This window comes from Scomber scombrus, chromosome 22 (assembly GCF_963691925.1).
Source record: "Scomber scombrus chromosome 22, fScoSco1.1, whole genome shotgun sequence".
Taxonomy (NCBI): domain Eukaryota; kingdom Metazoa; phylum Chordata; class Actinopteri; order Scombriformes; family Scombridae; genus Scomber; species Scomber scombrus.
The window spans coordinates 8,362,094-8,379,688 of NC_084991.1; the positions used below are offsets into that span (position 1 = coordinate 8,362,094).

The 17,595-nt window shown below is 38.9% G+C and overlaps 2 protein-coding genes across 2 annotated transcripts; one reads left to right on the forward strand and one right to left on the reverse strand.

The window, feature by feature from the left end:
- Window positions 1-11,799: 11,799 nt before the first annotated feature.
- On the reverse strand, window positions 11,800-15,350 carry alg10 (ALG10 alpha-1,2-mannosyltransferase). Its single transcript, XM_062443330.1, has 3 exons — window positions 15,035-15,350; window positions 14,220-14,417; window positions 11,800-14,132 (listed from the first exon to the last, which is right to left on the reverse strand). Exons 1-3 carry the CDS (start codon window positions 15,197-15,199, stop codon window positions 13,071-13,073), a joined length of 1,425 nt encoding a protein of 474 aa, XP_062299314.1. The 5' UTR covers window positions 15,200-15,350; the 3' UTR covers window positions 11,800-13,070.
- Window positions 15,351-15,613: 263 nt separating this feature from the next.
- On the forward strand, window positions 15,614-17,297 carry tprkb (Tp53rk binding protein). The gene is made up of 4 exons (XM_062443975.1): window positions 15,614-15,838; window positions 15,968-16,090; window positions 16,424-16,600; window positions 17,194-17,297. Exons 1-4 carry the CDS (start codon window positions 15,698-15,700, stop codon window positions 17,278-17,280), a joined length of 528 nt encoding a protein of 175 aa, XP_062299959.1. The 5' UTR covers window positions 15,614-15,697; the 3' UTR covers window positions 17,281-17,297.
- Window positions 17,298-17,595: the final 298 nt, after the last annotated feature.

Below are 17,595 nucleotides of genomic sequence, written 5' to 3' on the forward strand. Positions count from 1 at the left end.
ATTAACACCTGTTTCAAGAGGCAATTAGTAAGAATGTCAATGCCCCGGGACACAAAAATACCACAATAGGTAGTGTTTTTCTGTGGGGGGTTGATAGAGCTCTTCATCAGCTCTCAATAACCCAGCAAGCCGTTTGACAAGTGCTGAGATTCCTGATTTTTTTGACAGTCACGATCCAGCTTGTTTTCTCTTTTCAAATGAAAACTGTCAGAATTTTAGGTTATTCTGTCTCACTTCTGCCACTCTGGCTGACAGTAGGGTTAGATAGTCATTTTGAGAAATATGCTCAGTCAGATTGACACCACATGTCGATCTTCTCATCTGAACTAACTCTTGGCAAGAAAGTGAATGAGCCAACATGTAGAACTGTTCCTTTAAATGCAGCACATACACATCTATAATAGAACAGAATAAAATATGTTGTCAGTATTTGAATCTTTCAATTTATGAAACTGAAACCACTGATAACTAAATTAATTAAAGTAGACAACCAACATACACCAGTGCATCTATTTTTTGCGCAATGACATCAGTTTCCTTGCTTGTCTTCCAAACAAAGTTGACCAAAAAAGTGATTTACCCGCACAAAATATGGCTTACTTTTGTTTTTTGTAAATTACTGATAATTTCACCTCTTTGAGTATTTAAAACCAAAGTATTAGGGAAACATTAGTCTAATGGAGTCATTGAGGTTTGGTCGTTGCATGGATGGAGGGAGTTTTCTGTTTTTGTTGCCACTTGCATTAAAAAATAATAAGACATCAGCTTACAGTTACATGAAAGCACACTTGACTGCCTGCCTATTACCACAACTTTACTGACTTTTTGTTAATGAGCAGACTTGCTGCCATAGCAAAACACCAAATGGCTGCTAACAGACTTTCCTGTGAAACTTCCTACACTCTGCCTCGTCTCATTATGGAACGTATACATTCACTTTCACACACGAAGCATCGTATGCATCCACGCGAGCTGCAGTTTATACTGTAACTTCATTAGTATTCACCTGCTGTATGTTTGAAAGCCACAATTAGCGCCATTCCTGCAAACTCCCACTCACTGTGCATCTGTTTCAAGCTTCATAACAAACATGTAATGTCCCTTAGTATGCTGCGTGTTGAGTTGCTGTCACCATCAGGTTGTCACTCTGGTAAACAGTGTGTTCCACAGAGGAAGATGGAGAGTCAACAACATATGGATTTGTTGCCAATTATCTTCCTAATGTAACACAATGTTGTCAACAGGGAACTTCAGAGTAGACTATACTTATATACAATGCATTTGTGTATTGTGATTGTAGATTATGAAATCAATGAAGCAGACTGGTATATTTTCTGTTTTGAATGCTTTGATTAGATGTTTAATACATTGGGGTGTTGGCCATTTTTCAAGCAAATGTCACAAGATTTTAGAACAATTGTTAATGGTGCGTTCAGGTGCAAGTAGGAAATCTCTAAGTTATCAAAAGCTGTGTAACTCCTATGACAGACTTGAACAGATCTTTGACGTTACAGGAATTGATGGCTTGTTTCAGGCAAATTAAAGTAAGGCATCCCCTGTAAATATGTCTAAATGGCTGATTTTGACAGGGGCAGATGCAATCAAGTATGCACCCACTGTCCTGCTGTCTACAGAGGCCCCAATCAATCACCATCAACCCTCTTGTGTATATTAGATAGATGTCAGGTGTTGGCTCTGTCAGTTTTCCCTCTTCATAAACGCAATGACAAATTTAGAGAGCGGACAAAATTGGCTGATAAATTTGCCTCATTACGGATCCATATTTGCATATATTTGCAAAACAAATTCGCTCAGGCGGCGTCACATTTGGCCCCTGCTAAAAAAAAAAAACAAAAACTCAAGCCTGAAATTGTGGATTGCTTGTCTGAAATGAAGCGAAATGAAAGCTCAAATGAAGTTTGAGCAGGCGTGTGTGTGACAGGACAGCATGAGGGAAGAGTTTCATATGAGCAAAAATGAAACCGCTGTTTATTATTTATTTACAGACAGGGATCTGTTAGACTGGGAGGATGATGGAGAGTCAGTGTGTGTGTGTGTGTGTGTGTGTGTGTGTGTGTGTGTGTGTGTGTGTGTGTGTGTGTGTGTGTGTGTGTGTGTGTGTGTGTGTGTGTGTGTGTGTGTGTGTGTCTATATTCCGTCCAAACTAGATTTGCTTTCTCTTGATGTAAATGTCCTTCATTCCTCAAACTATCAAATCTTCAAAACTATCAAAAGACCACCAGTATTTTTTAATATGTTTCTTGATGGTAAAATGTTTTTTTTAAAGAAAAAAAAGGTAATAATTGTGTTTTCTGATTTTTGCATTTTCTGTTGTTTTCTTTCCTGTGTCTGTGTCTATCCACACACCTGCCCTGCATCAGCCCTCATTAGCCCCTGCTCTGTTCTCTGAGTTTCTCCCAGCCAATCAGCTCCCTGTGTGCTCTCCTGTTTTGTCACCTCACTCCCCTCTGCCCATCTCCCCACCTGTACTCCATCTCCTCGTCACTTCAGTTAATATTTATGTCTTGGTTTTCTTTTCTTTGTTGGATCCTTATTTTGTAGCAACAGTCTTATGGCAGTTTGTACAAAAGTTTGTTTCAATACAAGTTCTGAAATCTACAGGAACACTTATGGTGCATTGTGCTAGACCACTGAGGTGTTGCCCATTTCCATTATAAATATTTGCTTCATTTAGTGGTTTAATGCATACTTACTTATTTACAAAGTCAATTATGCAACATATAGGGCAAAAATATTCTTTTTCAGTGGCCCCACACAAATCCAACAGTACCAGCAGCCACATGCTGTGCATTTAATCTAAAAAAACATCAAATACTCTGGAGGATAAAGTAAAAATGAAGTCTGTTTATGTTGAGCCCAGCTATGTTCTCTTACCCAGTGAGTGTGGGTCTGTCCACTGGTTCCTGTTTTTCTCACCACAGGAGTGACAGAGATCAGGGAATCTTTTATAAATATAGTTAGTGAACCTTCGGTATACTTATATATATATATATGCAAGACCATCACATTCATATGTGACTCATCAATGCCATTTCCAGCTTCATTCTGTTGACCCCCTCCAGGTCGACCAGAGAGTCAGGCTTTTGTCCTTTCAGCTCAGGCTGTGCCACCTTGAATACAGATTGGAGAAAGTTCTCTCTTTGGAAGAAATGAATTAACTGACAAACATGGAAACTTACTTTACAGGCCAGCACCCCACACATGATGTGTTGTCCTACTGGTGGAGATGAGCAATGGTGTTGCATGACCACCTGGACACATTCACATTCCTCCTCCTGATTAAGCTAAAAGAGAAAAAAAATAAATGTATACAGGAGGAGGGATTGTCTAAGATTTGCTTACTATATTTCCTGGCATTTCTGCAGTTGGGCAGCTCCAAATGGGTCCACAAAAAGGGTCCTTCATTCCATAGGGTAGGTTGTTAAAATACACAACAATACAAGACATTGTTAGGATTAGAATGATGATGCTCACCTATCTAAACCCCGAGATGTGCTATTCCATATAGCAATCATTTCCAATGTATCTATAACAAAGACCTTTGATTGCACTTATTGTGATTTGACAGACATGTAGAAATGTAATACCTGCAAAAAGCTTACTTTTTCATTGATAGGCTAATCTTTTTTTTAATTTTTTTTATGTAATTTAAGGCTGCTTAAAGCAAATTTACATGAATCCAGTTCCTTTCCAGGGGACAAGGCTCTGGAGGTCTGAGGTAAAGAGCTGGTTGGAACCAGCCTTTGCCAATAATGTCTTTCCCTGGAGCTACTCTGTGGTAAATGTTTATTGTACCAGTAGGTACATATTGTTGTAATTTTTTACAAGCTTTTATTGTTTTGCTCCATGAAAGTATTTTTTCTTTTACTACAAATAGACGCTAATACCCAAATGCACCTTAGCTGTGATTTACAGTGAAAGAGAAAGAGGCTAAGAAAAGTCTCAGGGAAAAGGGAATTTGTGTGAAAGCTTACTTTTGTTTTTTGTATGTTAACCTCAAGTTTTGGAAATGTGACCATGTTTAACATAGATATCCAACATCATAACAGTATATAAACAGAAAACCACAAAAAGCATTGTATGTACCCTTTAATCAATTAGTTGCCAACTATTAAACTAATAAGCAACTATTCTGATCATTAATTAATTCATAATTTTGAGTCATTTCTGAGAAAAATATGCCAAAATTCTCATTCCAGCTTCTAAAGTGAATATTTTCTGGTTTCATAAGTCCTGTATGGCAGTAAACTCGGTTGTGTTTGGGTTGTGGACCTTTGGTTGGGACAAAACATTTTGGGATGCATCTTGGGCAACAGGGACTGACATTTTTGGCATTCAGGGTTTTTTGTTTTTGGACTTTTTTCTGCATTGTGGCCACTAGCTTGACCTTTACAATTGGCATGAGCTCTTTTGTGGCAAAGGAAAGACAATTTTAGGGCAAAAGATTTGGGTATTGGCACATAACTCATTGTCAAGGTACATATGACAACTTTAAAATGAATCCAGATTGATTACAATAATAGCATCTTAAGCTAATGTTTGCTAAATATATAAGTGTGACATTTAAAAGGCAAGGGGACAGCCACATGAACAATATGCCATATTGTATGCATTGTGTGTTTGTAACATGAAGGTGATTTATGTCTTTTTTTCTCTCTCTCTCTCTCTCTCTCTCTCTCTCTCTCTCTCTCTCTCTCTCTCTCTCTCTCTCTCTCTCTCTCTCTCTCTCTCTCTCTCTCTCTCTCTCTCTCTCTCTCTCTCTCTCTCTCTCTCTCTCCTCTCTCTCTCTGTCTCTCCTCTCTCTCTCTCTCTCTGCACAAACGGGAGAGCCTCGTGCATGCCTCAGGTGGCTATAAATAGCCTTATTTTCCCAGCGTCCCTTGTGGCCAAGGGAGGAGATGGGTGGATTGATTGAGGGGTGAAGAGAGGCAGAGTGAGAGAAAGGTGCTAATATCACTGTCAATCAACATCTAATGCAATGCCAGCAGAGAGGGAGGGAGTGAAGGAGGGAGAGCGAGTATGGTAACAAACTGACTTACACTGCGCAGACAAAGACACAACATCCATGCACAAACACACACATACCACAGAGGAATAAGACTGCTCATTAACAGCAATAGAGCACTACATCAAGGCTATGGATTCAAAGCAAGCTTCCTGGAGAGCAGCACAGTGGGCAAATTTAATTATGATTTCATTATCCAATTTTTTCTTATTTGTGCACCCATTAGTCGTAATAATATGAATGTGGAATGTGTCATGCCGCAATGCCCAAGAATGTGCAAGAAAAAATGCACAATTTCCAGCTATTACGTCCTACCATCCATACTGTACTGAAGCAATGATTCATCTGCCCCTTAATTGTTTAAATACTTATTAACCAAATGATTATGTGGTAATTACTTGAGTGAAAAGGTCATGTGAGGGTTTCGTCCTCTAAAAAGACTTGAAGTCTTAATGCTTGAGTAAGACTAATGAACACTGCTCCATGTCTGTCAACCAGGATCGTAATTATGTTTGCCTGTCACTTCCTGACACAGTCTGTAGCTTAGCAACCTGCCACTGAGACATGGCTAAAGTTGGAACTCATTTGAATATTCCCCAGAAATTTAAAAAAGAAAAGAAAAGGAGAAAGGAAAGAACACGCAGGTGGTTGGCGCATCTCTAAATGCAGAGTAACAACTTCTAAACCTGAAAGTGACATCTGGTCTTTGTTCTCCAATCACCACATACGCTCACACTCCTTCACAACAAAGTCAAACTTTCACAGACAGCAAGCCAGAAACTGTGAAATGAATGTGGGCAGGTTGCATAATTACTGTATGCCGTTAATAATACAAAAACACATGTTTTGGCCACTCTGCCCACTGAACTCCCACCATTCTCATATAAATAGAACATTTTCTCATGTGCTGTAATTGTGTCTTTAAAAGTGCTAAGAGATGGCACGTCGCTGGTGTGCTCAGGTTCATGTATTGTGACCATTATGTAACTTTTAAAAAGTAAGTATGTATTATAAAACAAATAAGTTATAGTTTAACTACATTTCTGTACAAGCATGTGCAATGTAACTTCCTAAGATCTATTATTTTATTCCCATCTTCAGTGGGGTATTTATTCTAATTTAATTGGTTCAAAATCAATGCAGCAGAGACCCTGTTTTCACAACTTTTAGTCTAATATGCGTCAGACTCTTGCTCCCATCCTTTCCGATAATGCAAACTAGTGCTTTTGTTTTGTCATAGAAACTTTCTGCTACAAATCCCCAGTGCTGTCTTTTCAAACTTGGAGAGTAATCTGATTTGTATGTGTAAAATCAGTGGAGCGCCCCTTTGAATGTTTTTCTAATGCACTTCTGCCCCTTGAATTTAGTGTTTTTTGCTGCCTCTGTGTTTGAAGTGCAAAACAAAAAAACTCTCGATTGTTCTGTGATGTTCAGACATTAAATAATGTACCGAGTAAGACATCCATAAAGTGCTGTGCTTTGTCAGTCAGTTTTGTTCAGTGAGCTATGGGCCCGTCCATCAGGGGCAGACCGATCACTACAGTATCAATACTATTGATACTATAACAGTTTTTTTTTTATTTTTACTGTAGTGATCTTGTTAAAGTATTGTTACTAATGTCAAAAAGATTAATAACAAAAAAAGGATATGTTACATGATCACATGAACACTCTTCTTAGTACATGTACTATCTGCTTCTGTACTGTTGTGTGTAGTTCAGATGATTCACATAATAAACACATTTCTTCTTAATGATTCTAAATAAAGGTATTGGTTAATAGTAGAAGATTATTTTTTGCTTCATCACTTAGTGGCCATAAAAATGTCAGAATTCAATCGGTTATGATGCATTCACCTCATTAATGACACACCCTATGGCAGTACTTAAGCAGCCTTTAATTATAACGAGTAGAGGTAGTAGTATCAATATTGGCCCCACTGCAAGTCACTTTCGAAAATACTCTCAAATTACTCAAAAGTTTACCTCTACTGTTCCAACTGCAGTCACTTGCCTAATTAGGCTGAGATCTTAAGAAAGCTATTTACTGTCAGAACCAATAATCTGCTTTTGGATCATAATCACAGAATGAGAAAATTGAGATATAACTGATATACCACTTAGTTCTCACTAAGAGATTCAAAACTGCCTTGTGTCTCTTTCCATTTCTGCTTAGTTTAAAATGAATCAACTTAAACACGAAGAAAAAGAGCCATAACACTGACCGTTTTTCTTCATTAGTCCAACATAACAGCAACAACAGGGCTAAATGAGACTAAATGCCATCTTGGCCATTCAGTTGACTAATGTTTTTTATTGTGCTTGCTGTGTTTAATGAGTATACCACACACACACACACACACACACACACACACACACACACACACACACACACACACACACACACACACATACAGAAACCTTGCGTTTGTCTCAATTAGCAGTACATATGAGGCCACTTGTCCTCGCTAACCTGGTTTGATATATTATGCATCGCAACTAAGCGTTTCTGTGTGGCTCTGATTGTGTTTAAGTGTGCTCATGTTGAGTGTGTGTTTACACCTCAGCTAGCAATGCATTATGCAGTGAGACAGGAGGCAGATGCATGGGGTGCCAGGAGCTTCATTGGCGTGCAAGTTTTGGGAGTGTGTGTGTGTGTGTGTGTGTGTGTGTGTGTATGTGTGTGTGAAAGAGAAGGCCGGAGGTCATTGGGGAATCTGTTGAATTTCTGATGCGCATGCAGAAATGTTGGTGGCAGTGTTTGAAGACTCTCCAGCCACACATGAAGGCTTCTGTGAGTGAGTCTTTCCCCTTTTGTACATGTGAATGCGAATCCACGTACGTGTGTTGACATGTGGACGTCACGTGTGTGTAGGAAGCTGACTGATGTGCAGTGACAGGATCTAGAGTGTCGGAGGAGTTAGAGAACAATCAACAGCGCTGACATCACTATTGCTTCGCTGACTCCACACACACATTGGCTCGGTATACATTTTTACTCTCTGACCTACAGGGAAGATACTGACATTGTGGAAATAGTTTAATTGATTAGATGGAACATTAGCCTATTGAAAGTTAACATTATAATTTGGAGCAGTCTTGCATTATTTCTTATTTCAAGGTAACTGCTCCTGTTTTATAATACTAATTTTTGAAAATACTAAAAAAATGCCTTGAGATGATCATGACTTCTTATAAAAAGAGACATTTATTCCGAGGAGCCCAGTGCTCCCAGCAGAGGAGGCAGAGTGGAAAATGAAAAGGTCTCTGTTGTAACCACCCACTGTAGGGTGATAATAATTATCAGGAATGGCATGCGCCTTGCCTTGAAAAAATGCCACTGACAGTTAGAGGCAGCATATTATTTCTCCAGACAGCAAGGCTAATAAACTACACACAGATTTGTTCTATAGAGCTGCAGTGCACATATCGTATTTTAAGGTATTCTATGACCTGGTAATGGTGGCTGCACCATATTTGTACAATCATGGATATCTCCTAAAAGTCAGGATCAGAAGTGAACAGAATCAAATACTTGTGTGCATGCAAATTAGTGTAAATATGGATTATATTTACAAATGTAAACATAAAATGGTGCCAAAGTTGTCCATATTCTTACTTAAAATTTCAAACATTTTGACCAGTTAATCTTTTATTGAACAACACAGATCATTGAGTCATTCTCTCAAATGTATATTTCTGAATAAGACATCTTAAAATGACATTTTCTTTACTTTCTGCCATTAGTATGTGCATATGTGCATTTAATTAACATGCTGCTATGAGAGAAAAAATGATGTTACATAAGTAGCATGGACGCACAAACATCTTCATAGTGACAAAACTGTATAACCACTTACGCATTCAAGTCAAAGTCTGTTTATCTAAATCTGAACCTTAACAGCAGTATTATTGTTGCCTATTATGTAATAATAATCCAGCAGTCCTGTCATATTGTACCTGCAAATATCCGTTTTTTAATTTGATTTATTACCTCCCCTTCCTCCCTTCCACCTTCATTCTTTCTCACCCTAATTATTTTTTGCCTTTGCAACTTTTATGTAACCTCAGCGAGTGATTTAAAGAGCAGAACACTGATTACATAAAAAAAAAACAGATCTATATCAGTGTCTTTCTGTGTTGTTATGTCCTCACCTTTGGCTCCAGAAAAACAAATGTCTCTTTCTTGAGGCTCCACTTCTAATTAATTGCTCAGAGCCTCTGACTCTGCTTCAGGTAAAAGTCTAAAGACAAGATATACAAAAAGGTGCTTTGGTGTTATGCAGTACTGTGTGTGTGTGTGTGTGTGTGTGTGTGTGTGTGTGTGTGTGTGTGTGTGTGTGTGTGTGTGTGTGTGTGTGTGTGTGTGTGTGTGTGTGTGTGTGTGAAAAAATCAGTGACAGATGTAACTGTAATTAGTGCAGCGCCTCCTATATGGATGTGCACACAACACATCCAAGCTATAATCTGCAAGTCAGAAAGAGCAAATACATTTTGGGCATACTGTCTTGATTCACCACATCTATCCCTTATGTACTCTAAGAGGAGTTTGACATTTTGTGAAATGTGCTTATTTACCTTGTGGCTAGGAGTTGGATGAAATACTAGTCATATATCCTAAGGCTACAGGGTCTAAGGCTACAGCTGGTTAGTTAGATTTAAAACAAAGACTAGAAACAGCCAGCCTGGCTCTGTCAAAATAGTATAAAATCCACCTACCAGTTTTGCTAAAGTGCACTAATTAACACATATCTGCTTTTTTAAAACCGTACAAAAAAAACAAAGTCTCAAAAATTAAAATTTGAGAATTTTACAGATGGTTATGTACCAAACTAATTTTGGCTGTGATTGGTAACTTCTTGGAGTCTCAGGTGGTTGCCTGGCAACTTCTATAAACCAAGAAATCCTGCACATAATATCCTGTAAAATGTTTTAGACAAACAAGATATAGAGTGCTCAATAGTGAGCTTTTTGAAATCCTGGTAAGTAGGAGATCTAAAATTATGTTAGATGTCCATCTTTTTTTGGTATTGACCCTATCTAAACTAGTATCAGTACTCAAAACAAGTCTTAGAACCAGTTTTAGTGATACTATATCAATCTGCCCATCACAATAGACAACAGCTGGACTCAGAACCGCAACCCACATGAACCCCCTAACCCTAATCCTAACCCTAACCCTTATGATTTCCGCTTCTGCATGGCCGCAAGGTTCTAAGAAACATAAACATTTGTTCATCTGTAATTAAAGGTCTGTGTGGATCGTCCAGATGCAGCCCAAAAGTTACAATTGTATGGACTGTACACTGTACGCACTGCCAAATGTGTATGTAATGTCTTCTTAACTTATCTAGCATGTCTTGTCATGCATGACTTATCAAACATCTGCCAAGGAAAGCTACGCTCCAAGATAATAGTCTATCTGCAATTATAGTTTATATGCAGGTGTGGTCCCTCTTTAATACCCCTGCTAACATCACTGCTGACAAAATAAGTAACATTTCTGAAAGACCCTTTTTTTCTTCCCTTTATTTAGAAAGTAATATTAACAATAAATAACTAATTTTTGTTTGTAAAAGCTAGTTGGGATTTGAGTTCGATTTACAAAATTTAAAAATCAAGAGTTTAAGTTTTGTCATTAAAAAACTTCCGTATATTTAGGTCCAATCAGTGTAATTTTGCAACATTCAAATCAGTGCGAGAGATGCATCACTTCACCAGATTTCGTGAGCATCCAATCAGCGATTAATCAGATATTCTGCATAATACAGAGACAAACTGCTAGTACATACTGAAATAAAACAACTCTATCAATGATGGAAGTGCCATCCTATTGGGCTGTAATTTTCAAAATGCCAAAATACAATGGTGAGAAAGACTAATCTGTACTTCCATCATCTCCCAAAGTAAAAACCAATGAGACAGTGAAAAGGGAAAAAGAGAGTGGGGGAGGTTGAGTAAAAGCCAAAGTACAAAAAAAAATAACATACTGTATATTCAAGCAGTTCCCACACTGAACACTCTCTTTCAAATAGCTCATACTGTATCTCCTTCACACAGGCTCAGACTGGTTGAATAGTGAAATCAACATTTGTGTAATCATCCCAGTTAGACTTTATTAAAGTCTCTCCTGGGAGCTGGCCCCATGCTACTTGATGTAATTGGAACCTAGAAATGATATGGGTTAGATGGAGAGCAAGCATCGTACCACTTGTTTTATTTTTCCCAATTGGGATTTCACTCACAGAGTAATGAAGACTACTTTAAAATTATTGTTAGCGACAAAGATAGTGAGAGGCTTTACTGTCATTATTACAGTACGCACTGTAGACTGTCATATTCTGCTTATCAGATTAGACTGTCTGGGCCTCTTCTTTGTTTCCCTGTTATTTCATTTCATTGTGAAAGCACTGGTGTTTGATAATAGTTGAAAGTACCTGATCATTTGAACAATAATAAAACTGTCTTCTAGACTGGCCCCATGAAAACATTTAGCTGTTTTATGTTCGGTTTCACACAAGTATAAAACTTAGATCTTTAAAGTGAGGAGCATGGTGTTGAAATTAAAGGCAGTGTGACTTATTTACTTCATAGTAGATTGTATGTGCTGTTTAAAGGCACATCTAGCTTTGTCCTATAGCTCCTCCTAGTGGCTGAATCTGTTTAAATCAGCCTGAAAACACATTTATATACACTGTGTCAATATTCAAGGTCTGAAACTGAGAGGTTAGCATAAACATTTTTGAAAAAATAAAATAAATTTGACTTGTGGTTTAATGCTGATTTAATCATTTTATTCCAAATTCCACACAGGATTGTATCAACATGAAAGCAGCATACAGTTGGATGGACAGCATATACAGTTAAGTGTGGAACACAGATGAGTCAACACAAACACAAGTAACAACAGACTCAAATAGAAAAGTGGAAAGGAACTGGAATTATTTACAGTTTATCAGTCACATGGCCTCGTTTGAACCTGAAAAGTCTCAAACCTAACCCTAAGAAAAAAACACAGGGCCAAATATGACATTGTAATAAACTGATATAATGATAAACTGCCCATTTTAATCACATTTTTGAATCCCATCCCAATCCTGAGAACAATCAGGTCTTGGTCGGTTTGAAACGTCACATTTATTTTTGATTTTGTGATCTTGTAAAAAGAAAAAACTCAGTTAAAACCCATACACATACACATACACATACACATACACATACACATACACACACAAATCAGGCACAGCAAAAATAGCAGACAGAAAGGAGAAACATACTTAAGGAAAAAAGGGATTATCATTACAATTAAACCACCAGGTACAAAACAATAGAATAAATTATGGCTTGATCAAGATTGTTTTTTTTTAAAAGCAATAAAGGTGTATCCTCAGTTATAAAGTTGTTTGTGGGTCGGGTCTATGTGAAATGTTTCTGTGTTTTTCACTGGCAAAAAGCAAAAATCTCTGTCATAATCTCTCTTACAATAAAAATTGTTGAAAAGATGTTTTACATTATGGCTAAGTCATATTTGGTCTCTTTAATTGTATTTACAGCTCATGTCAACACTTATTTCTCCAAAGGCTGATCTACAGAGCGGCATATTTACATTTATAGTACAAAACAGTTTGTCATACGTAAACGTTGTATTATCCTGTCAATCCCCAATAAATCTCAAAATTACATGATTATCTTTTTCAACTTGTAGAGGATTTTAATCACAGTGTATTTACATACAGTAGAAACAACTTTTATATACAGGAAATTCATATCAAAATAACATATTACAATTCAGACCTGTACCAATGATTTTACAATACTGATACCATCACATACTGTCCCAACCTAAAACTGATATATGAATAATGAATATCCTTTGTTGTTGCAATTTTCATGTAACTGAACAGATTCATGGTTGAAGGGTTTTTGGTTTTTACTCCTGTCTATCATGTTAAAACTAGAAATATTGATTCTCAGTAAAAGCTGTGACAATCCTTTGAAGTTATCCTGGTTACAGATGTACAAAAAATGACAGAAATATTTTTGGTTCACCACATGAACCTCTGTGCTGCTGTGCTGTCTGGCCAGTGGAAGGTCTTTGTGATGAAGATGTAAATCGTGGCGGCATTGACCAGCGTGTACAGGAGGAACTCCAGAATGAGTCTGGGAAGAGAGGGCAGGGGCATGTGCAAACGGTAAATCAGGTACGGAACGATGAAGTACCTGAACTCCAGGAGCTTCTGGGGGACTGTGGCAGCCAGGAGGCACGCCAGGAACGCCAAGCTCCAGAAGAGCGAGCGTGACTTGAAGAAGTCCAGAAAGTTCCACCCGGCGAACACGTACGCAGGGACGAGGAGGAAGCGCACCAGCTCGTGCTTCTGGAAAAGCCTTTTCCATACGTAGAAGGGGAAGTGGCGGTTATCTGCCAAGAGGTATTTGTGGACGAAGGTGAACTTCCACACGAGGAGGAAGCAGAGGCCGGTGATGAGTAGGAAGAATATAGGCTGTTTTTTTAGAGCCTGCAGGAAGCGGAGTACGCGGTGGTAACAAAGTGAAACAGGGAGGGAGAAAAAGAGGGAGAAGGAGAAGAAATAAAAGACTTGAGGGAAGTTGAGACAGGCCTCATGGCTTGTCCTGTCACCCACCACGATCCCATCGTTCAGCAACACAAACACAAGGAAACCCACGGCAACCGCTGCGTAAGGCCAGGCCACCAGCAGCACCGCCTTCACATGACTAGGAGATGTGAGAAACTCCAGCATGAAAAGCACCACTTTCTTTGCTCCGCTGAATGACAGAGGGACCTGCGACGGAGGAGACTTCTCATCCCTTTTTTTCGTATGCTCCACCCTCCAGGCTTCATCCATCTTGGCGGCCACCAGAGTGCCCGCGCAGAACGCCACCCAGATGATGTTGGTCTGGCGGAAGAGAATGGAGCAGACGCCGAGGAGCGCCGAGGCCTTGTGGCAGCCGTACAGCGTCATGAGGTAGGTGAAGAGGATGAAGAAAGTAGATCCAGCGTCGGTGTAGTAGAGAAAGTTGAAGAAGTAGAGCACGGGGAAGGAGGAGAGAGAGAGCGCTGACAGGACTCGACGTGAGGTTGTTCGTGTCTGGAAGAGAAGAAACAAAATCAGGGGACTAACTTTAGATCTGCTGCCCTACGCTCGTGTTTAACCCTGTCTGTCATCTAGTCATACCTTCTCCCTTTGGTGCAGCTTGCAGATGAGCAGATAGAGCAGGTAAAGGTTGCCGCAGTTGAAGAGCAGGTTGATGAAGCGCAGCATGGCTGTGGAACACACCACCTGGCCTGTCAGGCCGGCGAGCCAGACCACGGGCTTGATGACCCCCACAGAGACCAGGTAAAGGCCTGGGAGGGTGGTGATCATTGGGTCCCACTGCACAAGGAACAAAACCATTAACATTTCACACATAAAGACATATTAACACAATTTAGCAAGTGTTACTCAACTTGTAAAAATACTTAGATAACTGAGAGTTAGGCGTCATAACAGTTATTTTAGCCTGGACTTGTGTCATTTTAAAGACATGGATGTTTACCATGCAGTGAGGCTCTAATGAAAGCTACTATCAAGTAGCATTGTGGGAAATGTAGGATTCAGTGGTTTATGAGCTTGGGGATTAAAAACCAGGATATCTATGCATCTGTAGCTTCTGTTTTGATCATCTACATGTTAAATAAAATACAGAATGACTTATTTTAGCTTCCACAAACTCAACTGTTACAAATATGGTAAGCTTCAAGATATTTGTATAACATAAAAAAATGCTTTAAACGACCCTCTGACTTGTCCTCGTTAAAGCTATCCTCGTTAAGGCTACATTAGAGCACATAACCCCTGCTAATGTCTTTCTATATGTCTGAGATGGATTAAAGGCTGTAGCTACAAGCTGCTACATCGTCCTAAATAACAAAAGCTCCGCTGGTGGCTAATCCGCTCAACAACAATGAGACTAGCTTTCATGGCGTCATTTTATCACACAGACACTCTACCTCGTTGAATTTCCCGTGACAGTATTTGTGAGCTTGCGGGACGTGAAATATCTCATCCATGTATGGTTCCCTTTGCTCCCGAGTGACTCTGGAGAACAGCAGGCAGGATATCAAGAAGTTGGTGCTGCAGAGAGCAGTGAAGATGTAGCCTTCAAATTTCTCCATGTTTGACGACGATATGAGTAGTGAAAGTAAACGCAACCTGAAGCTAGCTGTTATAACGGTGTATAACACGCATACCGACTAAATACGCGTGTTAAAAAAATCACTGTACGGCCTCAATTCAAAGAGAAAGTGCGTGAGATCTGCACCAGTGGTGATAAACGGAAGAGTTTGATGTTTGACAGCTGGCGGTCCGCCTCCCAAACACGCCCGGTATGGAAACTTTGTGTTCTTGCGTTATGTCACATAGTTCCCCGTCGTACTATTCTCAAATAAACCCACACAATAATTAACACAAGTTCACCTATAATTCATTTTACATTTAATGTTTCTAATTTCACTTCATTGCCTTCATGAAATTGCCGCCCCTCATAAGAATACATTTCCTCTCTACCGGTGTCACCGTGTTATGGTTCCCCTCGTGTACAGACGTTCATGTGAAGCGTGGTGACACTGAATGTATCTTATAGTTGAGTCGTATTTTGTTAAATATTCATCAACATGCAGTTAACACATGTGCTAGAGCTTTATCCTGACCACAGCGTGACTCAAATGCTTTTCAAAGAGGTGAAAAATGCCGCCGAGTTGAGACAAAAAGCCGTGGAGGGTAAAATATATGCTGCCTTAATCAACCCGACTATGGTAAGATTGGACTTTCTGTACAAAGCAAACACTGAGACTGTTTGTGCGACTTGTCTTGATTTATATTCTAGATGAAAAGTAAATATCACTTAAATTATGTTTTTCACTGTCTTTATTTTTCAATAACAGCTGGTGAATCCTTTGCAAGTGCTGGTAGCTGCCAATAAAGCTGTTCACTTACAGAAAATTGGGAAAATGAAGACAAGAAGTCTATACTCGGAAATAATCTTCAACCTGTCACCTACTAATAATGTAAGAAAGTATACTTAAGCATTTTAATGTATAGTGCACACACAAGCAATATGCCCCATTTCAGTTGTGAGTAACATCCTTTTCTTTACATTGTTGTCTATTTTTCTAAACATCATCATTTGATTTAAAACAGTATCAGCCATAATCAGTCTAGGGGAACAGAATATCTGTCACTTGTTTTTATTCTTGCTATTTACTAAGGGAAGCTTTAAATGTTGGTTGTCTGGAAATGTAAGCTTATTCTGTTGTTGCAAACATTAATTGGATATAGATATGTGCATGTAAACATTGAAAAATATAAGTTATTAATGTAACATGCCTTCATTAATACAGATCTCAGAGGCCTTCAAAAGGTTTGGGATCTCAGACGGGGATGACTCTGTCATGGTGGTTCTGGTTCACAACAAACAGGAGTCAAAGCTTCTATCAGACATCACAGCCCTGGTGGACGGACGGCAGGTTCAAGTGGAAGATGTTTCCTCGCTGTCGGACCCCGCAAAGATCAAAAAGGTTCTCCACCTCTGTTAAAGTTTCATGTGAATCTTTTCATGTAGTCTGGATGTGCAGATGTACAGTGTGTGTGCGTGTGTGTGTGTGTGTGTGTGTGTGTGTGCGTGTGTGTGTGCGTGTGCGTGTGCGTGTGTGTGTGTGTGTGTGTGCGTGTGTGTGCGTGCGTGCGTGCGTGTGTGTGTGTGTGTGTGTGTGTGTGTGAAGTCTTGTAGGCATTTTCCAAACTGCTGCTTTTCTTTGTGTCTAATTATAGTAAACTATATATCTTTACATTTTGGACTGATGGTTGACACATGATTTCAAATTAAGATGTCACTTTGGGTTATGGGAAATTGCAATAGGCATTTTTCATTGTTTGCTGTCACTGTCAGTTAATAAAGATGATTGGCCATCTGACAGATAGCATAAACAGTCATAAGTTGCAGCCTGACATGAAAGTGACACTAAATGAAAATTTAGTCTCATTATCAGGATACATTTTTTTTAAAGAAAGTGATGTACTTGTTGACCTATTTGTCTTAATTTTTGAAGTTATTTAATAGATTTTTGTAGCATTTTTTCTATAATCGAACCTGTTTTTGTCTCCATTTCAGCTTTACAAAGTCACTCCTCAGGAAGAGAAGAGTAGCACTCTGCTGGATGCAGTTGTATGCAGAATGGCCACCAAGGATGTCATGTAGCTACAAGAGAAAATAAGACCAGACCACAACTTTTTTTAAATAAAACAATTAAAATTAAATTAAAAAGTGAGATGTGGATTCATAAATGAATTTTCTGCTGTTGAGAATTATATCTTATTTTTCACATACATGTCCTGTTATTGCTCCTACTTAAGTAATGTACACAGGTTAGATAGTAACAGATGTTGAAAAAGTTAGAGAGGCGGATATGGAAGTAAGCAGAGTTCCCATCAAAACTTTTCATGTCTCTCTTCCCTTTGAAGCTTTTCAGTGACAGAAGCTGAGGGTGGGCTCCGACTTTTTGACAGTAGGGGA

Excerpts from the sequence above, each read along its gene's own strand:
- alg10 (XM_062443330.1), bottom strand. The coding sequence starts at position 15,199 with ATGGAGAAATTTGAAGGCTACATCTTCACTGCTCTCTGCAGCACCAAC. Across the intron at positions 14,418-15,034 it reads GTCACGGGAAATTCAACGAG|TGGGACCCAATGATCACCAC; the intron begins GTAGAGTGTCTG and ends TTCCTTGTGCAG. Across the intron at positions 14,133-14,219 it reads AGCTGCACCAAAGGGAGAAG|ACACGAACAACCTCACGTCG; the intron begins GTATGACTAGAT and ends CTTCTCTTCCAG.
- tprkb (XM_062443975.1), top strand. The coding sequence starts at position 15,698 with ATGCAGTTAACACATGTGCTAGAGCTTTATCCTGACCACAGCGTGACT. Across the intron at positions 16,091-16,423 it reads ACCTGTCACCTACTAATAAT|ATCTCAGAGGCCTTCAAAAG; the intron begins GTAAGAAAGTAT and ends TCATTAATACAG. Across the intron at positions 16,601-17,193 it reads ACCCCGCAAAGATCAAAAAG|CTTTACAAAGTCACTCCTCA; the intron begins GTTCTCCACCTC and ends TCTCCATTTCAG.